General features: G+C 42.3%; 1 protein-coding gene across 4 annotated transcripts in view; it reads right to left on the bottom strand.

The window, feature by feature from the left end:
- Positions 1–22,983, bottom strand: part of slc26a11 (solute carrier family 26 member 11) — a 30,961-nt gene extending 7,978 nt beyond the window's left edge. For 3 of the 4 annotated variants that reach the window (XR_009651707.1, XM_060911200.1, XM_060911202.1), the window contains exons 1-11: positions 22,917–22,983; positions 11,919–12,249; positions 11,016–11,208; positions 10,336–10,421; positions 9,910–9,989; positions 9,093–9,235; positions 6,617–6,795; positions 6,415–6,487; positions 6,267–6,317; positions 6,130–6,190; positions 5,976–6,031 (exon numbers count right to left, since the gene is read on the bottom strand). Coding sequence is in view for 3 of the 4 variants with exons in the window: in XM_060911200.1 (XP_060767183.1) it covers positions 5,976–6,031; positions 6,130–6,190; positions 6,267–6,317; positions 6,415–6,487; positions 6,617–6,795; positions 9,093–9,235; positions 9,910–9,989; positions 10,336–10,421; positions 11,016–11,208; positions 11,919–12,131 (1,135 nt within the window). In the remaining variant the exon portion in view is untranslated. Of the gene's footprint in view, positions 1–5,975; positions 6,032–6,129; positions 6,191–6,266; positions 6,318–6,414; positions 6,488–6,616; positions 6,796–9,092; positions 9,236–9,909; positions 9,990–10,335; positions 10,422–11,015; positions 11,209–11,918; positions 12,250–12,612; positions 12,797–22,916 lie in introns of those variants that run through there. The other variant, XM_060911201.1, reaches the window with a different exon arrangement.

Genomic DNA, 22,983 nt, shown 5'->3' with positions numbered 1-22,983 from the left:
AGTCGGCCACACTCCAAGAAGCAATGGTATATCGTCTCCCTACTGGTACAAAATGGACAGGTGTTGGACAGCTCAGGGTTAATCACAGACCTCAAAGCGTTCACGCCAACGGCCCCATGCAGCACCCGCCACTGAAGATCACCTGTTCTCGTCGCAGAGGGGGCCTTGTATAGCACCCTCCATACAGGTTTCACCTCATCAGTAATCCCCAACTTCTCTCTCCACACATCATCTGGTCTGCCCTTCAGGCTCCCTCTATGCAGCATCTTCACTACATTTCTGTACAGCACCTTCCCACTTGCTGAGTACAAGTATATGCCATCACGATCATTAAAGTGCAACAGAGGACTGGCATAACTACATTCCTTTAAGTCTGGCGAAAGGTACATTTCAGGAAACATATCGCTACTGTCACAGTGAAGCATCCCACCACCATAATCCTGAAGTAGGCGAGCCTCCTGAGAGCTCAAGGCTCCCCTGAGTTTCCCAAGAAACCTCCCCACATATCTCATGGACCATTCTAAGCGAGGAAACAATGTTTTTAGTGACATGGGAGGTAAACTGTTGACACAGCATCTTAATTTGAGTCTTCCCATACTCCCACCAGTCTCGTAGAGAAGAAAATAAACCCTTTTGCCCCCTAAAAATGCCCCAAAAGTACACAAAAGTGTCCCTAAAATGCTCATCCTCTAAAAGCGATGTGTTGAGGCACCAATAGGCACTTCTAGGTTTGAAAGCCTTGATAGACACGCTACAAAATACAGCACAGTGATCAGAAAAGCCAGTAGGCACGATAGTACAAGACCTAACTATATTTAGTTGAAGCCTTGGAATATAGATCCTATCCAAGCGTGCAAATGAAATGTAGTTACCCCTGCTATGAGACCAAGTGTATTGTCTGACCCCATGAAACATCGCCCTCCAAGCGTCGAGTAGGTCATGAGTCTGGACCAGCTGAACTACAGCCCTCTGAGATGGAATGTGGGGCTCTATGTGATTCCTGTCCACCTTATCGTCCTCGGTGCAATTGAAATCCCCCCCAATAAAGAGAAGAGGCTCTGAGCCAAGACTTTTCAGCGCCTCGTCAACCTTACCAAGGAAGGTCACCCTTTCAGCACCATTAGTTGGCGCATACACATTAAGGAAAACAATCACATTACTGTCAAAATGCGCTGTCACCATGAGAAGTCTCCCCCTCGCTAACTCCTGCGCCTGACGGGAGTGTGGGAGAGCATCCCTGGAAAACATTATTGCCACACCCCCTATTGCAGATGAACTATGACTAAAAAAAATCTTTCCGTTCCATTCTTTTCTCCACTCTACTTCAATGGCATCGTCGCTATGCGTTTCCTGAACCATAGCAACGTTTATGCGCTTTAAAGTAATAAAATCAATTAACGTAAGTCTCTTCTTTTTGTCCCTTGCACCATTCAAGTTCAGAGTTGCAATACTGAGCGAATTTATCATAGTGGCTATAGTAAAGGGGGGAGTGATGTTTCTTCACGCACCTTTTTCCTGAGTTTAACCAATAATTTGCGGAGACGTGCTGTCTCCATAGAGGTAAACGCTAGTTCTTTTATCAAACAGGCGGCGTCATTGATAAACTGGCATCGGTCTGGGAAATATTTTTCCACTTCGACACCACGCTGCCCCTTTGTTTCATTCAGGAAGCGGCTTATCTCTTCCGCTTTATAATGAACCACTATTTCTCCACTGGACCCAATAAGATCGGCCAGTGAAGTATCTGATGCTGTAGAACACACCGAGTCATCATCGCTATCACAATGGATGCTTGTGGTACCGACTCTCTTGGGTCTAGTGGGATTGCAATCAGGATCGGCCGTCTCAACCTTCCTTTTAGGCGCCTTAAACCCATCTGCGTCCATATCAACACCACTGTCTGGCACCGCATTAAGACCTGACTCACCACTAATGCTTGGGGCAAAACCAGTTGCAGCCTCGCTCAAAGCAGCGAGCTCCTTCGAGATCATATTATTGACGGCAGCGTCATTCAGAACAGGCTCCACAGAGGGCAACTTAACGCTACTGTCAGTGCCCATAGCGCCACTGCCCGCAGAGAGGCTAATCAGCTGAGCCTCGGAGCAGACAGCATCTACCGGTACCTTTTTCCTATCGTCAGGCATAGACGCACTGACACTTGATGGCTGTAGATCACTTGGGGCCTCTGAGGCCACCTCGGCCAAGGACTCGGACGGGGGGGCCTGGGAAGACCCACCTAGCAGGGCTGATGAAGCACCGTCAGTAGAGGTGCCCGCGGTAGGTGGCTCACTTCCCTTCTGCTCCGCTACGCTGGAGGACGGCCCTGCCCTGCCTTGCCCTGCCTCGCCCTGCCTTTTGCGCACACAGTCACGGACTACATGACCCGTCATATTACAGAAGAAGCACACTAGAGAAGTGTTAGATGTTGCATAGATCGTATATTCGAACCCACTAACTTTCAGTTTTATGGCCAAGTCAAGAGAACTGTCATCCTTATCCAAAACCATGTACACCTGCCTTCTGAAAGACACAACATGTTGTAGCAAGGGCGATTTGCACCCTAGGGGAATCTTCCTCATTGGGGAGGCAATCTTGCCATACCGCCTAAGGTGGCTCGCTATCAACTCATCACCGACAAAAGGGGGGACATTGGAAATGATCATTTTCGTCGCGGGGGTACTGAGAGATAGAACAGGCGTAAGAGTACCATTAATGACAATGCCCGAGGCAATTACCTCCCGAGCCTTATCTACCGAACCAAGAAAGACCACGACAGCATTGCTCATGCGTGAGGCCGACTTAATGTGATCATGGCCGACAGCATCGCCAATGGCCAAGCTACACTCTTCAACACTAAGAGGACATTGAACTTTGACGCCGTGGCGTCTTGTAAGCTCCTCAAAATCCATTCTCCCTGCGGTGGCCACGCTGCCAACTCGGGGCTGCGGACTCCGCGGGACAAACAATCTAAACTGCTAAGTGTTATACAGGGATGCAAACACAACCATGGTCAAAAAAGAGTGAGGTAGCGTGGCGACGCGGACCCCCCCACCACCACACACACACAAAATATCAGTCAGACTTCATTACGGTCCATCCCGACACAAACGAATTTCGCTTCGCTCTCATTGACTTTGAAAGGAGGCGAAATTCGCCAATGTTTTTGCTTAATTTAGACAGCCTAAGTGACTGTAATGTTGTGGCTACCATAGGGCTGCACGATTATGGAAAAAATGATAATCACAATTATCTTGATCAAAATTGTAATCGCGATTATTAATCACGATTATTCTTGATGTTAGGGAAATCACTTAAATTTTATTTCACTATATTCAAAACAATATGAACAGCTTTCAGTGCAGAATGAAATTTAAAAGAGAAATTCAGATTTCCAAATGACAAATAAATGAAATTTATCCAAGAAATTACCAAAGGATGAAGGAACTGAAAACTCAATTGCAACAATTACATAGCATTATACTGAGGCCTACAAGTTTTTAGCTAGAAAGAGCAGCCTATCAACATGCTCTGGCTTTAAACATGAGCGAAGGCAGGTCACAGCGTTGCCTCCAGTGCTAAATAGTCTGTTGTTCCGACATAGTTAGCTTTTCTCTCTCACCTCAATCTGTTACCTACTCTCACGCCATTAGGGGGCGAACCGACGCATGTAAGGTTTCATTACTGTGACTTGGCTTGCTTGCTTATTTAGGCGGAGTAATGAAACCTTACATGCGTCGGTTCGCCCCTAATGGTTTGGCGGAGTATTGGTCAAAAAGTGCTTGATCAGATATGCAGCAGAGCTCGCATTTTAAATGGAAATAAATCGCGATTTTCATTTAATTTAATCATGGCAGCCAAAATCGCGATTTTCGATTAAATTCGATTAATTGTGCAGCCCTAGGCTACCACGGATGGATGTATGCACCACGAACTCATAACACACACACGGGTTACACATTACCATTTGATCACTCGATGTTCTAAAATAGCAGCTAGTCGGATGCTAACGGTTAGCATTTAACTACGCCAGACAGCCACAAGCTTTAATAAGACCAATTCTTGCACGTATAGAACAGTATTACAGCACTTAAATATTATCTAGGAACAAAAAACAAAAAGTCATTAACCCATGTAGACTCTACGTTGAGAACATATACAGTCATCATGCAACTCCTCAAATAACATTACGTTTTTCAGGCGTTTTTTACCCCAAGGATAGGTCATGGCTAATATGGTTAGATGAAGGAGGCTAGGTTACGAGAGACAAAGTTTATTATTTTAACACTTACGCTTTGATTGTAGACGAGTAAATGACTTCCACTTCAACGCTGATCGTTTACTCCCAGTCACCGAGGCTCCAAAGAAATACACACTAGTAGATGAAATTCAGCAAGTTGATAAATGAACACACCTATCTGAGGAAAAGCCCGGGAGTCACGTTCCTTAGCAACCAGATTGCCCAGCCATCGGTTCCATCCACTGACAGTGTAGCAGCTAGCAGTTTGTAACGGAACGCTGTTGAATATTATAATAGCAGCCAGCAGCTACACTGTCAATCTTACTGTCAATGGTTCCATATATCCACCAGGGGGAACCAAACGTTGTATGGTCTGCACAGTACTCGAGTCTATCATTACAGTGAACCCTCGCTATAACGCGGTTTATCTTTCGCGGCTTCGCTGTTTCGCGGATTTTTTTTTTTTTACAGTGCATTGTGTTCAGAACACTGAACTTCAGCGAGTGGCACAAGAATGGGACCCGTTGATGTGTCGCTCGTTACAGTTTTCAAATATAATCGAAGGTGGCATGTCTGTTTACAAGAATCTTCTTGCCCAGAAGAAAAAAGAGTGCCAACAACTACCCATAACTATGTTCTTCTCTCGGAAAAAGACACCTGCACCACAGCCTTCAGCAGAAAATGACGCTACAGCGGAGCGGAGTCAGGACGAAGAGGCACACTCTAAAAAATAATGGGGCCAGTACCGGTTCTTCAGGGTGATGCCATAGAAGAACCTTTTTCAGGGCTTCAAAGAACCGTTCATGCAACAGTTCTTTAAAGAACCATTTAAACCATTTGTTTGAGCAGTGAAGACAGATTTGTGTAAACATAGCCTATGTGCATTGACCAGCAAATGGTAAGAGAATGCCAGGCTCTGAAGAACCATTTCCAATGTGAAGAACATTTCGCATAATGTAATGGTTCATCACAGAGTTTTGACTCTCCATGGAACCATCTAGAGATTTGAAGAACCACTGAAGCACCTTTATTTTTTAGAGTGCACAGTCAGAGGGACTGTGAAATACGCGTGAGTCGCAATGTGTCTAACCTCGTATTCATTATTTAAAATATTATTTTACAGTATTATTACAGTATTATTATTTTAAAAGTATTAAAAACTGTCATAGTTATTTGCAAGAACGTTTTTTTTTTTAATTTCTTAAACAAATGCTTTACATTTGTATTGTATAATAGTTGTAAAAAAATAAAGTTGACTATTTCACGGATTTCGCCTATCGCGGGTCCTTTTTGGAACGTAACCCCCGCGATAAACGAGGGTTCACTGTACTACCAGAGTGGATTACCGGAGAGCAACCCCCCCCCAAAAAAAACTCTTCGGATCTGCACGAATTACACAAGTCGCCCAAAATGCCGGGGAAAAAGCAGAATGCGCTGAAAAGCGCGCCGTTTGCACGCCTGGTTATAACACTGAGGAGTGATGAGTTCTGAACTACACCATAATAATGTGATGTGGTACAGGTAAGCTGTTAACATGTTACATGCAAATTAAAACACACACACACACACACACACACAGAGTGTAAGTGCAAATTATTAACCATAGGGTTTTTTTTCTCTCACTTTACACCCTGATAGTTCCGGTGGATAACATCACAAGATAATACTGTTGCGTAAAATGGTCCACGAGATCAGCTCAGATTTATTTGTTACTGAAGGGTGTGTGTGTGTGTGTTACCTGTGACTATACCTCCCGCAGGTGTACACACTCCAGTCTGAGAGTTTACAGCAGTTCTGCAAAGAACAAACACAGAACATCCTGTACTTACACTCATTTATTTCACTCATACAGAGTTATAGTTATTATATGACCTGAACACACACACACACACCTCCCGAAGCTGCCTGTGACGGGATACGCAGAGACAAATGAACCCAAGATGTTGTTGAGTCCTGCAAACACACACACACACTATTAACTGTTTACACTGAATGCACACACACACACAACATTCTGTAGGATACACACCGATGGCAAAAAGTTCCTGGTTAGCATTGATGCGGTAATTATTCTTACTTCCTGTAAAACACACACACACACCAGGTTTGTTATTAACTCCAAAAATTATTAACTCCGTTTTATGAGAGAGAGAGAGAGAGTGTGAGTGTGTGTGTACCAAACGCTTTAGCAATAGCGATGCTCTCCAGCACACCCATCAGAGGTATAACAGCTAAACCACCTCCCAGATCCTGAGGAGACACGTGATTGGTCAGTGAAATCACATGATCAGAAATGATAAAACTGTGGAGTTAAAATATAAACTGTAACATCTGAAATAAATAATTTGTCAATAAATGAAACTTTTCTCGTGCACTAACCTGTATAATCTGACTGAATGATACGTGCGTGCCATTGGCTGTCATCTCAGAGAGGGGCGGGGCTGAGAAAGGGGGCAGTCCTGCAACTGTTTTCCCCGTGAGGGTGAAGAAATTGTGACCTGTGACCTCAGCAGAATACGCCACGCATGTTGCTGCTATGACGACCAGAGCGTTTCGGACTGCGAGTACACATAAACCAGGGGTTATTTAACGTGAGAAAGGGAAAAAATAACTGGAAAAAAAAAAAAGGCTCAGGAACATCTCAAAACTAATAGCCTCATTAAAAATGTCAAGAGCTATCAATATACATGAACATGCAAATTAGCACACGCCCCCATGTCCTTCTCCTGGTCAGCTAATAGTCAGGTTTCTAGCTGCGCTTTGATTTACACTGATTTAACAGCAAACATGTAAAAAAAAAAAAATAATTACTATAGTAACCATAGCAACTACCATCTCTCTGTGGTGGCTAGTGAGCTACACCTGCAAGTTGTGCGTGTAAAGCTTCAAGGTGTAACATTAGTCTCTGATTTAAAATGTGATTGGTGCAAAGTGCTGAAGTTTGTTTAGTGACATCACAACTGTGTGTGTGTGTGTGTGTGTACAGTTGTGGTCAGAAGTTTGCATACAGTGACATGAATGTCATCTCGGAACTGAATGTCGCGGCAATATTTGGGCTTTCAGTCGTTTCTTTTTCTGTGGCAGAATGATTGTACAGCATACAGCTTTCATTCAAACAAAATGAGACTAGAATTTGGTGCACAAGTTTTAATTTTCTTTGGGTTTTCTGACATCAACACAGGGTCAAAATTATACATACAGCACACCGAATATTTGGGTAAAACGTCTCTTTGCAACATTCACCTTGACCAAACATTTTTGTTTACCATGAAGAAGCTTCTGGCAGAATTCCGGTTGGATATTTCACGACTCTTCATGGTAGAATTGGTAGAGTTCAATTAAATTTTTTTTTCCTTGGCATGGACTCGACTTATAAGCGCGTTCCATTTATTTTCAATCGGGTTGAAGTCAGGACTTGTTTTAAGCTTAACGTTCGCCTGCTTTATCCTCCACAACCAGCTCTGATGCGTGTTTGGGCTCATTGTCCTGTTGTAACTCCCAAGTCGTGTTCAAGTTTCTGATGGTTTATGCTGAAGAATTCTGAGGTCGTCCTCCTTCTTCATTATTCATCCACTTTGTGCAATGAAACAGCCCCAGAGCACAATGATCCTACCACCACCACCAGCTGGTACAGTGTCCCTCTGTACATAGTGGTCACTGCAGCCAAACAACTCAAGCTTTGTCTCATTTGATCATACAGCTTTCCTCCAGAAGGCTTTTTCTTTGTCCGTGTGGTCAGCTTCAAACTTTAATTAAACTTGAAGGTGTCAGTTTTGGAGCAGGGGGTTATTTCTTGGATAGCAGCCTCTTAGTCCATGGTGATCTGAACTGTCGACAGTGATCCATCAGCTTCCAGTTCATGGCAGGGCTGTGCCATGGTGGTTCCCAGGTTGCTCCTGATCATCCAAACCAACTTCCTTTCAGCTGAGGGTGACAGTTTGGGTTTTCTTGAAGCAAAGTGGCTTGGCAAAGTGACTACACCTCACAATAACTTACATACAATTGTTTGAACTTGTCTTGGAATTTGCAGTTGTTTAGAAATGGCTCCAAGAGACATTCCAGAGTTGTGTACATCTGCGATCCTCTTTCTCAGATCTGCACTGAGCTCCTTGGACTTTCCCATTTTACTGTGTGTTGGTCAATCCAACGAGTGCTGTAAACAAACCCTTTCTATGAAGGCACAGAGAAGCTACCAGCTCTAGTCAATCATGACCACTAACAGGAAGTTAAGAGACCTTGGCCTTGGCAAGATAAGAGATGTTTTGGAAGTTTCAGCACCTCTGAATTAATAATCTAAGTGAGTGTATGTAAATTTTTAACCCTATATGTATAATTTTGACCCTGTGTTGATTTCAGAAAACCCAAAGAAAATTAAAAAACTTGTGCATCAAATTCTAGTGGTTTTTTTTAATGAAAGCTGTATGCTGTACAATCATTCTGCCACAGAAAAAGAAATTACTGAAAGCCCAAATATTGCCACGACATTCAGATCCAAGATGACATTCATGTCACTGTATGCAAACTTCTGACCACAACTGTAGCTCCGCCCCCAGACTCTGAAGTAAGACGAAATTCTCAGAAAGATTTTAACAAGAAAAGAAAAACAAGATTTCTGCGAACAAATTTGGTCCAAACACAGATTTAGACAACGAGAAACAAGTTATTCACTGAAACATGAAATGTTTGAGTTTAAGGTCAATCTTAAAGAAAAAAGTTAAAGATGGAGCAGCGAAATGTTTCACATCGTGAGATCTCCTGCTCATTTCCACACGAGTGCTGAAACAGAATCCCGCGTTTCATTTCTGTGTGAAACATGATAGTGAAAAAGCGCAGTGTTTATTCACGGTGTACACACCAGTCGCGAGTGTCCACACCAAACCCCGAGACAGCGTCACTACGGGAGACGGGTTATCTCCAACAGAGCCCAGAGAACTCTTCATCATCGTCAACATCACCAGGAAAAACAGACAGGACAGACCCAGAGCCACGTCTCCAACCCTGAGGACGAGGAAACATGAGATCACTGGCTGAGTTACTGCACGGACAGCCGCCAACACACTGGGAGAAAATGAGGCTCACAAAAAAATATATCTACAGAAATATACATTTAATTTAAAAAATCTAAATAAAAAAATTTTAAAAAAGGAACACATTTTGTGAGAAAATTGGATTTGAAAAAAGAAAAAAAAATCTGCAGGAAAATTAGATTTGGAAAAGCACTTTAAAACATTGGGGAATTTTTTTTTTTTTAAATTAAAAAAAAAAAGAAAATTGGGATACAATTGGGTTTTTAAACAAAACAAAAAATAAATAAAAATTGCAAGACCATTGGGATTTAAAAATAAATTGTACATGAAAATTGGGACAAAATGAGGCTTTAAAATAAAATAAATGAAACATCTAAATATATGGCTTTCACTTGAGTTAAAAAGAAACAGAAAATTAGAAGAATTTCACCGGGAAGGAAAAGATCAGAAAATTTGGAGAGGAAAAAAAAAAAAAAGAAAGGACAAATATTGACAAAAAAAAAAAAAGAGAGAGAAAAGATAATGGAAAAAAATGAGCTTTGTGCTTGCAATTTAGCTCTGCAACTGCCATTTTTATTTATTTCTGAATTTGCATATTATTTACTTGTTTGTTTGTTTTAGTTCTCCTTCATACTCCTCACCTACCTGGCCTCAGGTAGTTTCTGGAAAGTGTAGTAAACCTGCAGAAAAAACTGCTGAGGGACGTCCTTCACACCCAGAATGTTCTACACACACACACACACACACACACACACAGAGTATCTTTGAGCTTTTTTAAATGTCCTGTACAAGCAAACAGACATATTTACAAACCAGTCGTGTTCAGAACAGCATGTGCACAGAATCTGACCAAAATGTTCATCAGGAAACCAACAACACCTCAACACGCATCTCAGATATTTCCCTCAATGCAATTAAACTGCAGAAGAACCGAAGAAGAACTTCAGACTGGAGAGGAGAAACATCTTTCAAACACATCCAGCGGCTGAATACTGACTTAATAAACAGAGCTCTCTCTGTGTGTGTGTGTGTGTGTGTGTGTCTGTGTGTGTGTGTGTGTAATACGCTCACTTTGACCTGTCCGAAGCCGATGGTCACAGCCGCTGCACAGGTGAAGCCCTTTATAACAGGATAGGAAATAAAATCCAACAGGAAACCTGGAGAAGAAACATGAAGCTGTTTGAACTAAAACATGGCTAAAACTCTGCACGCATCAGACTTAACACACACACTTCCTTGTCTATTGGGTGAAAATGAGAGGATAAATAAAAAAAAAAAAATGAAAAGAAAACTGAGAAAAACAAGGCTTATTAAAAAAATAATTAGAGGAGAATATGATCCACCAAAAGCTGCTCAGTATTTAATCTAGCAACCACTGTTAGATGTCCAGGATAAAGAACAGGAAGTAAAGACTGTATATCACTCGGTTAATTCATCATTATTAAATTCAGTAAAATAAGTAAACATAAACAGCATGAACGTTTTGATGAGAATGTTTTAAGCAGTAGAAAGTTAGTTTGATGAGGAAACAAAACTTAGTTGATTTTTTTTTGCATACGCAGTGAAACTGAATGAACGATGAGTAATGAGATTTTATTGAACAGGTTTATCATGCATTTCATTTTAAATTGATAAAAAAAAAGTGCCTCATTTTATTCAGTGCCTGTTACTTGTGTTTGTAAAAGTGAAGCCTGGTTAATAAAATTCTCTTGAACTAAATCTAATCTAAGTGCTTTTTAAAAAATCATTACCGAGTCGGAGTAAAGCCATGGCGAGCTGGAGGATTCCGCACAGCAGCGTCAGCACCACGGCGTACACCGGGTCTCCTCGGACGTACAGCGAACACAGCAGAGACATGATGGCTGTCGGGCCCAGGGTGATGTCCTTTGACGTCCCGAACACACAGTAAACAAAACCGCCCATGAAGGACGAGTACAGACCATACTGCGCACACACACACACACACACACACAGAGAGTTAAAAAGAATTCTCCACTTTTCTATCAATTAAATTGTTATAAAAAAAATTTAAAAAGATTATATAAAACATTTCACAGAATTATAAATTAAATTTTATTTTTTTACAGATAAAAGCTAATTGAAACATTCTAAATATAAAATTAAATTTTAAAAAAATGATATTAAAAATGTAACTTCTATTGCTGTTGCACAGTGTCCAAAACTGCAGGAAATGACCAAAATTTACTACAACAGTACGCGTCTTATTACAGCCATTACATGCGCAATGTATGTTGGGGACAGTGACAGTGAAGATGACTGGGAGGACATGGACACTGTAAATAACGACGATGTGGAAAAGACGGGGAAGATTCAGTCTGATTCAGAAGATTTGTTCCTCATTCTGAATCCACAGAACCACAGATCACGAGCAGTGCGACAGGAAACAGAAACAGGAAGTAGATTCTGAATAAGCCACACTGATTTCTTTTTACGTTTTGTACGAGGTGTGAATTTCACGGATTATTGGCAGTAGAAAATAAAACTTTTTAGATTTTACTAACAAATTAAAAGGTTTAATGGAACAGATTCCTCGAGGGGATTTTCCTAAAGATCTCCTTCTCCCAGATGTGAACTCTCGGATGATCGAGTCCCCTTCATTAACGTAATTAAAGGCGTAAGGGTGGAGCTATTACCTGCACAGGTAAGCCGGCCACCTCGGCGTAGGCCAGAGCCTGAGGGATGGTGGTCAGGCCCACGGTGAGTCCCGCCAGCACGTCCATCTTCAGCCACGTCAGACTGTACACCGGCAGCCACGTGAGGACAGGAAGACGGGAGCGCAGCGCGGCCACAGAGCAACATCCCGCCAGCTCGCGTCTCAGAGAGCCGGAGAACAACCGCGTCGTCATATTCCACTCAATCTTCCGGAATGTGAGTCACTCCGATTCATTAATAAACGTCTTCTACATTACCCACAATGCTGTTTGATTACGGCGCAGCGGGATCCGACCTTCACCTCATCTCCACCTAAAGAGAGCAATGCAGCAGCACTTTAGTCTTTTAGCACAAAGAGAATCAGCTCACAAATCTTCCCCTTAGCTAGCCGAGCCGAGCAATAACAGCAGCCACGTGAAATCACTGATGCGAACAGCGACTCGCGGGAAAAATGCTAAAACAGCAAGCAAACAACCACACCACTAGTTTAATATCAACATACTGAACGGGTTTCAGGGTTAAAGGGTTCTTTGAGAATTTGAACTGAAGATGTTGAAATGGTCTGTGAGTCACTCGGGATCTGATCAGCGTTCTTTCCTCGTGCTTGTCCTTACGGAGGAAGAGAAAACAAATAAAAGCGATCCTACCAAGCGTGTCACGGCTTTATTTACTTACTTGGTGCCGATTTGTCACATGGTCGCGCCTTGATTCAAAGTTTCTCCTCATGTCACTTCTCATTCTCATCTCATTATCTCTAGCCGCTTTATCCTGTTCTACAGGGTCGCGGGCGAGCTGGAGCCTATCCCAGCTGACTACGGGCGAAAGGCGGGGTACACCCTGGACAAGTCGCCAGGTCATCACAGGGCTGACACATAGACACAGACAACCATTCACACTCACATTCACACCTACGGTCAATTTAGAGTCACCAGTTAACCTAACCTGCATGTCTTTGGACTGTGGGGGAAACCGGAGCACCCGGAGGAAACCCACGCGGACACGGGGAGAACATGCAAACTCCGCACAGAAAGGCCCTCGCCGGCCACGGGGCTCGAACCCGGACCTTCTTGCTGTGAGGCGACAGCGCTAACCCCTACACCACTGTGCCGCCCCTCATGTCACTTCAGCTAGAAAAACAGCAACAAGGGACAATCAGCGATCTTGGTGGAAACTGAAATCTCAAACAAACTAAGCAAACAAAACATGACGACGAGCCGCGTGAATAACCCAGTTATTCTTGGGTTTCAGTCACGTGACTTCTTAGCGATTTCACTTCCGCTAAAACAGCTGGTGGTCGAGCAAACTACGGTAAAACGGCTGCCGTAGTGCAAACAACTAGCGAGAAGTTATCGGAGTACTCTCGTAATCTAGAAGCCGCTGCTGGCTTTAGGTCTATTCAGAAGACGTCACATCCGTAACGGAATTTCGTCACATCCATAACGCTGACTTTTCCTTCCGAAACTCTGCATGAAATGAGCAATTCCAGCGTTATGGACGTGACACTTGAACTCAAAATGGCAACAAATGACCCAGTGCATGTTTTATTGTCTCCCAGTATTTAAACAGGTGTTGCATATTTTAAGGCTGTACCATACTGGAGAAGTGATAGAACAAGAACAATTCCCATAGTTCATCTAGGGCATGCCAGGAAATGCCAATAAAAGATGCGTTATGGATGTGACAGAAAAAGTATCACTTTTCTTGGGTGACTGTACATTTTTATCAAACTCTGTGAAATTGTAAACCTAATGTCGAAATGGAGATATCCGTTTGATAGAGGGGTCCAAGGTGAATTTTAAAAAATCTTTGTTTAAAATATTTTGTATTTCATGCAGAGTTTCGGAAGGAAAAGTCAGCGTTATGGATGTGACGAAATTCCGTTATGGATGTGACGCGTCTGAAATAGACATGGCATATGTTTAGAAAATCAGCAATTTAACCACCATAACCCTTTGAAAAACTCTAAATATCAGCTAAAACTATCAAAGTTCTTAAATAATATTTAGGACGGCTATTGTTTTGCTGTTTTGTGGATTTTAGCATACATTTCTGTGGCTTGTGGCAATAATATAGAATTGTACATCATCAAAGTTGATTTTAGCTTGGGTTTTACATTATAAGAAAGAAAGACTGACAGTGACATATTAGGTTGGTTACAAATTGGTTCAACTTATTCACATCTGTAAAATACAGGCCTAGGTGAGATCTCTGGGAGTGGTTTTGATGTTTTACATGTTGCTTTATTTTTGCATGGTGAGGTTGACATTTACATGGAATTGCCCAAATACAAAATATTTTAAACAAAAGATTTTTTTAATATTCACCTTGGACCCCTCTATCAAACGGATATCTCCATTTCGACATTAGGTTTACAATTTCACAGAGTTTGATAAAAATGTACAGTCACCCAAGAAAAGTGATACTTTTTCTGTCACATCCATAACGCATCTTTTATTGGCATTTCCTGGCATGCCCTAGATGTACTATGGGAATTGTTCTTGTTCTATCACTTCTCCAGTATGGTACAGCCTTAAAATATGCAACACCTGTTTAAATACTGGGAGACAATAAAACATGCACTGGGTCATTTGTTGCCATTTTGAGTTCAAGTGTCACGTCCATAACGCTGGAATTGCTCAAGATTGCTGTGTGCAATGGAATCGACCCCTACAGTCTGGGAAAGAAGGATTCGTCATACGATCTCGAAAACTACCCTTCAGTCGAGTTCCCCGACATCTCAAACTATATCTGGTGTTGCAGACGTCCTTCTACACTGCAAAACAGATGAAAGCGTGGAAGAGTATGGAGCCTTACAACTTTTTTTTTTTTTTTTTAATATGTGGCTGGGTAAAGGACCTCGCTATCAAGTCGCTGCCCAATGAATCCTGGATTGTTTTTGCCCTTAAAGCTTTTCATTCAAGTCTTTACAACGAAGCGCAAACAAACAACAGTTGGCGTGATTCTCACGTGTCTTGGCTCTTCTCTCTCAGCTAAATCATTCACAAAGATCAGAAACCCCTTTAAAGACCTGGATCCGAGTTAAACAAGGCGGAGAAGAAGTGATCACGGCGCATTGTAACTGTACGGCCGGGGAAGAATTTTGTCGCGACCTTCATGCATCTGGACTTTGTGAGGAGGAAACAAAGAAACAGCTGGGGACTTTAGCGCTTCGGGACTAAAGAAAAAGTACCGTAAAATAACGACGCATAGCAAGAAAAGTACTTGGAAAACACTAAGGACAGAGCTGAGAGGGAGATACAGTTGTGCTCATAAGTTTACATACCCTGGCAGAATCTATGATTCTTTGACCATTTTTCAGAGAATATGAATGATAACGCAAAAACATCTTTTCCGCTCGTGCTTAGTGGTTGGGTGAAACCATTTATTGTCAAACGACTGTGTTTTTCTCTTTTTAAATCATAATGATAACAGAAACTACCCAAATGACCCTGATCAAAAGTTCACACACTCTGGTGATTTTGGTCTGATTACATGCACAGAAGTTGACACACATGGGTTTGAATGGCTACTAAAGGTACCGTAACATCCTCACCTGTGATCTGTTTGCTTGTAATCAGTGTGTGTGCATAAAAGCTGAGTGAGTGTCTGGGATCCAGACAGACTCTCGCATCTTTCATCCAACCACTGACAGTTCTGGATTCTGAGTCATGGGGAAAGCAAAAGAATTGTCAACGGATCTACGGGAAAAGGGAGTTGAACTGTATAAAACAGGAAAGGGATACAAAAAGATATCCACGGAATTGATGATGCCAGTCAGCAGTGTTCAAACTGTGATTGATTAACAAGTGGAAAATCAGAGGCTCTGTTAAAACCAAGTAAAAGCCACAAAGTATCTCGCCTACAATACGCCAAACAGCACAGAGACGAGCCTCAAAACTTCTGGAACAAGGTCATTTGGAGTGATGAGACCAAAATTGAACTTTTTGGCCACAACCATAAACGTTACATTTGGAGAGGTGTCAACAAGGCCTATGATGAAAGGAACACCATTCCGACTGTAAAGCACGGAGGTGGATCGCTGATGTTTTGGGGATGTGTGAGCTACAAAGGCACAGGAAACTTGGTCACAGTTGAAGGAAAGATGAATGCAGCACGTTATCAGCAAATACTGGAGGCAAATTTGCACTCATCAGCCCGGAAGCTGCGCATGGGACGGACTTGGACGTTCCAACATGACAACGATCCAAAACACAAGGCCAAGTCAACCTGTCATTGGCTACAGCAGAACAAAGTGAAGGTTCTGGAGTGGCCATCTCAGCCTCCTGACCTCAATATCATCGAGCCACTCTGGGGAGATCTCAAGCGCGCAGTTCATGCAAGACAGCCCAGGAATTTACAGGAACTGGAGGCTTTTTGCCAAGAAGAATGGGCAGCTTTACCACCTGAGAAAATAAAGAGCCTCATCCACAACGACCACAAAAGACTTCAGGCTGTCATTGATGTTAGAGGGGGCAATACATGGTATTAAGAACTGGGGTGTGGGCAATTCCATGTAAATGTCAACCTCACCATGCAAAAATAAAGCAACATGTAAAACATCAAAACCACTCCCAGAGATCTCACCTAGGCCTGTATTTTACAGATGTGAATAAGTTGAACCAATTTGTAACCAACCTAATATGTCACTGTCAGTCTTTCTTTCTTATAATGTAAAACCCAAGCTAAAATCAACTTTGATGATGTACAATTCTATATTATTGCCACAAGCCACAGAAATGTATGCTAAAATCCACAAAACAATAGCCATCCTAAATATTATTTAAGAACTTTGATAGTTTTAGCTGATATTTAGAGAGTTTTTCAAAGGGTTATGGTGGTTAAATTGCTGATTTTCTAAACATATGCCATGTCTATTTCAGACGCGTCACATCCATAACGGAATTTCATCACATCCATAACGCTGACTTTTCCTTCCGAAACTCTGCATGAAATACAAAATATTTTAAACAAAGATTTTTTAATATTCACCTTGGACCCCTCTATCAAACGGATATCTCCATTTCGACATTAGGTTTACAATTTCACAGAGTTTGATAAAAATGTACAGTCACCCAAGAAAAGTGATACTTTTTCTGTCACATCCATAACGCATCTTTTATTGGCATTTCCTGGCATGCCCTAGATGTACTATGGGAATTGTTCTTGTTCTATCACTTCTCCAGTATGGTACAGCCTTAAAATATGCAACACCTGTTTAAATACTGGGAGACAATAAAACATGCACTGGGTCATTTGTTGCCATTTTGAGTTCAAGTGTCACGTCCATAACGCTGGAATTGCTCGTATGTAAACTTTTGATCAGGGTCATTTGGATGTTTTTTGTTGTCATTATGATTTAAAAATAGAAAACACAGTTGTTTATCAATAAATGGCTTCACCCAACCACTAACCATGAGTGGGGAAAAAGGTTTTGTGTTATCATTCATATTCTCTGAAAAAAGGCCAAGAAAGCAAAAATTCTGCCAGGGTATGTAAACTTATGAGCACAAGTGTACAAACCTTTCACCGAGTGATCACTGCAAACTCGAGCACGCTTCGACTCGGCTCCCTTCAATTTCAGTCAGAGGTTCACTGAAAAGCCGCCTTTCTCCACGCCTTTTTGTGAAATCCTGTGTTCGTTCACCCTTTATTTATTTATTTTGTTTAATTAGTTCACGGGGAACCTTGAAGAAACTTTGATCAGTTTCACGGTTTGATCGATTCGAACAACGCAAGCGTAAGGCGTTTTCAGAGGTGGACAGTCACAAAGTGTATTTACTTGAGTTCTGTACTTAAGTACACTTTTTGAGTACGTGTACTTATATTTTTTTGAAAACTTATTATTTTAACTTCACTACGTTTGAAAGACAAATATCGTACTTTTCACTCCACTACATTTCTGTCCAGGTCCTCGTTACTCGTTACTATGAAGCAGCTTTGAAAGTGGATGTTTTTTTCTTTTCTTTTCTAAAACGTGATTGGTTTTTCGCAGCTGACACAGAGAGCCGATCAGTAATCACTAGTCATGTCACAGCCACAGACTGGATAAAATCAAGATCAGTGAGTTCTCAGCAGCGTTACTATTTAACACGATCAGTTGACGGCAGAATAGAAGGAGGCGGTTCTTCTGGAGAACGCACGCACTCATGGCGATAGCTAGAACCCATGTTTCAGTTTTCTGTTTGGATTAAAGATTCATTTCGTTTTAAATGTTTGCTTTGTTTGCTGAAAACGAACCACATCACAGCCTACAAAAACTCGCCGTCCGACCTGCGGAAGCACATTGAGGGATATAAACGTTTTATTCCAAGAGAAAGCTTGCAATGAAGTCGTCGGTGCTTTCGCGATAACGTCGCAATAGCTGTGCAGTCTGGTTAGTCAAATGACTTTCTATGGATTTGCCCACCAAGTTGCCGTAGCCTTGTCCACGGCTAACGTTAACACACAGCTAGTTAACTTGGACGCTGTTAGTTAGCATGTAAAAACGGAGTTACGCTAACATGAATAACGTGAACTTATCTGAAGTCCTTTCAGAAATGCGTTTTAGCATAATCTTGCCAACTAAACAGAATGTAGAAATCTTTATTTTCTAGTAGCGTTAGCTACCCGATATGATTTAGAGTTTGAAAAGAGTTTGCTAGCATGTCAGGTGGAGCTTCACTGGCTAGCTAGCTTAACATTAAACCACCATGATGTCACAGCGTGCGTTGATTTCGTGAATTCACATTTCTGTCTTTGGTAATGTTAACACTGTAGCTTTTGTGATTTCGCATAATTATGATAGCTACTGTATATTTTTTTACCAGTAGCCAAAGAGAAAAACTAGCGAGCATCTTATTGAGGATTCTGATACTGCCAGAGCTCTTACCCATGCTGCTTCGTGGGGGTGGGTAAGCGTGTTAAAATAAAAAATTAAAAAAAAAAATTTAAAGTGACAATGGATCTGTCAATTCAGTTATTTCATTTTGTAACATTCTACCGGGTTTTTATTCTACAGGTTTTACAAGTTAGTCAGTAAATCTGGTCAGTTGTTTCAGAGGCGTTAGGTTTTGTAAGCGTTGTGGCAATAATACAACGATGCGTTGACAGAAAATGTACTTTTAACACTTAAGTATTTTTAAAAGCAAGTACAGGTAGTCGTCGACTTATGACCTATGCGACTTACGACCGATCGACTTTATGACCGTCTGGTTATGACTGGCAAGTGTTTCCCAGCTGAGCTAGCTGAGCGTACGACAGTTTCCGCCCCAGCTCCTGGTTTATGAAACGAGCAAATCCTCCCGCCAGCCCGAGCGCTGCAACAGCTGATGACGACGTAGACGACCCACAGCCAAGCACCAGTGATGCCAGCGGTCACCAAGTTTTGTATTTTGCTATGTTTTACATTTGTATTTTGGTATGTTTCAAACTAAAATGTTTTCTATTTTTCACACCTGTATTTCGTATTTTTTGTTTTGCACATATTAAACGAATTGTACTGTACGCAGTGTAGTACGCAGTGTTTGACTTCAACCAAATAATGAGCCAAGGGAATGAAATAAGAAAATGTTGATAAAATAAGACTTTAAGATGATTACAATATCATTACACATCACAATATACTTACGGTCATTTAACACAGGCCAACTTACGACCAGATCGGTTTACGGCCGGTCAGTCGTAACCAAACGCAGTCGTAAGTCGACGACTACCTGTACTTCAGTACTTTAACTTAAAGTGCATATCACGGGTAAATTCAGGAGCAAGATCAGTGTAATTCTCTTATTTTATATTAAACTTTGGTCAAATATCTGTCACATTTTGCATTTTGCGCAAAACCAGAAAAATTCAGTTGAAATCAAGCCATTTGAGGCGAATTGGTCCGCCTCTGAAAAAACTTGGCATTTGGATTTCCCGGCAAACATTGATTTTCGTGACGTCGCGTGCAGGACGCCTCCTTCTGAATCCTACGTCAGCGCTGGTTTGTTTACGAGAAAATGACCTGGTGGTTTTCTGCAAATTTCTTCAACGTTATCGCGTAATTATTAAAATGGTTAACAGATGCATCATAGGAGGGTGTAGCAACACCAATCATGATGGGATTAGTACTCATCGTTTCCCAAAACACCGGACAATGAGGGAGAAACGGGAGCGCTTCGTGCGAGGCACCCGGAAAAACTGGCAACATGCACCAGACCACAGCATCATATGCGGGGCTCGCTTCATAAAGCCCGACGACTTTGAGAACTATTTGCAGTGGGAAATGGGCTTTGCGAGGCAACTTGATCTGAAAAAAGACGCAGTTCCATCTGTCAGAATGCCCAAAGCAACACCGTCTCCATCTGTGTCAGCGTCACCAAAGGAGCCAGCCGTGTTCGTCTCCCCTGACAGAAGGCGAAGCACCGCATCCACTGAAGCCCTCGAAGCCGAGGACCAAGCAGAGCCGAGAAAAAGACCAAGAAAATCGGCAATTCACAAGTTGACTGTTGCCAGGGTAAGAAATAATTCTGACATCTCATTATATTCTTCATCCAAAGGTGAAGCAACATTGTGCTCAGGTGACAATTCCATACTTCAATACAAAATCGCTAGCTGCTAAGCTGCTAAAGCTCTCGCAGCCTGCTGGCGCTTCCGCAGGTGACGTCACAAATCTGGCTCCAGACTCCCTTGGGATTTTTCCAGATGCGTTTTGTTATTTTATTTTTTTCTGCTGTAGATAGACGGCCTTGTGCAAAATTACCCTTCTGGATGAGTGTGTAAAGGGACAGACTTTCATATAAAAAAAAAAAAACACGAAATTGGTCCAGGATATGAACTTTAAGTAAAAATTTGACTGGAGAACTTTTAGAAGAAACCTTTGGTCACATGCACACTTCAAGCACAGTGAAATTTATCCTCTGCGTTTAACCCATCTGAAGCAGTGAACACACGCACACACTCCGAGCAGTGGGCAGCCACACCAGAGCGCCCGGGGAGCAGTACCTCGTTCAAGGGCGCCCGACGTTAACCTAACCGCATGCCTTTGGACTGTAGAGGAAACCCACGCAGACATGGGAAGAACGTGCAAAACTCCACACAGAAAGGCCCTCGCCGGCCGCTGGGTTCGAACCCGGGACCTTCTTGCTGTGACGCGACCATGCTAACCGCTACACCACTTTGACTTAAGTAACGAAGTTGAGTATTTTGTCCACCTCTGGGCATTATTCATGCGAGCGATGAACTAATGAGGCAGATGTGGCGTCATGTGAAACCCAAGAATAGCCCAATGAACGAATGAGTGAATGGCATATACCCGTACATCCGGATCACTTTTACTGACAATATACACTACCGTTCAAAAGTTTGGGGTCACCCAGACAGACAATTTTGTGTTTTCCATGAAAAGTCACACTTTTATTTACCACCATAAGTTGTAAAATGAATAGAAAATATAGTCAAGACATTTTTCTGGCCATTTTGAGCATTTAATCGACCCCACAAATGTGACGCTCCAGAAACTCAGGGCCCGTTTACACGAGGACGCTGTCGGGTAAAAACGATTAAATATTTTATCGGAAGTGCCTTTCGTCTACACGGGGACGGCGTTTCCGAGGCTGAAAAACGGAAAAAATTGAAAACGCCTTCCAGAGTGGATAAGTTAAAAACAGCCACCGTTGCATATCCGTCTAAACTACCCAATACGCGAAACTCTGCTCGGATCTGCTCACGTCGGGTACGCGTTTACGTCATACATATGTCATATACTGTACATGCCAGCCCGGGAAGTAAGAAAGTCCATTGATTCCCAGTCAATTCCGTTCAGTGTTTTTGCTGTTTTGTAGTCCAACGTGGCTTGAAGTAGGAGTTCCACCTCCTCGTCTGTCCAGACGAAGTTTTTCTTAACCTCACGAGTAGCCATAGCCAGAGTAGTCAAAGTTTTCGCGGCGCAGATGTGCAGATCAGACAAGACGGAAGACGTTGCGCATGCGTACAGACATAGCGGAGGTCTTTCACAGCACCACCTAGCCGCCTGGCATGCACATCCAATCGAATTCCACACATTTATGCGTCACCGTATAGACGCAGATTTCCTCCTTGAAAACGGCCGTGTAGACACGGAAAAAAAAGTGAGAACGAAAACGGACTTTTGCGTTTTTGTTTCAGACCGTCCCCGTGTAAAGTGGGCCTCAATGTGCTCAAAGGAAGGTCAGTTTTATAGCTTCTCTAAAGAGCTCAACTGTTTTCAGCTGTGCTAACATGATTGTACAAGGGTTTTCTAATCATCCATTAGCCTTCTGAGGCAATGAGCAAACACATTGTACCATTAGAACACTGGAGTGAGAGTTGCTGGAAATGGGCCTCTATACACCTATGGAGATATTGCACCAAAAACCACACATTTGCAGCTAGAATAGTCATTTACCACATTAGCAATGTATAGAGTGGATTTCTGATTAGTTTAAACTGATCTTCGTTGAAAAGAACAGTGCTTTTCTTTCAAAAATAAGGATATTTCAAAGTGACCCCAAACTTTTGAACGGTAGTGTAATCGATATATCCGCGATAATAATGTAGTTGGATTGCGATATATCGTGTCGGTGTGGATTTACACTCCTAAAGCATGAGATCAGCGTTTTCATCATAGCTGTTTATGAGCATGTGTTTGTCATATGACTCTCTCTCACACACTGAAAGACAGACAGAGAGAGAGAGAGAGAGAGACAGACAGACAGACAGAGAGAGAATCCCCAGAAAAGTGAATTCCACTGGAGAGATAAAGAGCCGCATCCCAAATCTGTGTGTGCTCCCTACCGAGTGCACTCCACACAAACTCTCAGGAGAATCAGAACCAACCCAAAGCCGCAGTGTCACAGAGAAACAGGCGGATAAAGAGAAAACAATAAAGAAGGAAGAAACCTTCAGCTGTTCCTCAGCACTGACATATAAATCCACATTCACTCTACACTCAAACACAAACATTTCCTGAATAAACTCTCTCTCTCACACATCCCGGGATTTACCTCAGAGTGGCACCTCACTGCCTGCAGGCTGAGCTTCTCCTCAGACCACTCTCGGGTTGCCAGCGTG

Source organism: Neoarius graeffei, chromosome 27 (genome assembly GCF_027579695.1).
Source record: "Neoarius graeffei isolate fNeoGra1 chromosome 27, fNeoGra1.pri, whole genome shotgun sequence".
NCBI lineage: Eukaryota > Metazoa > Chordata > Actinopteri > Siluriformes > Ariidae > Neoarius > Neoarius graeffei.
Note: the sequence above shows the minus strand (reverse complement) of the source record. Positions and strands in the feature narration are given on the sequence as shown.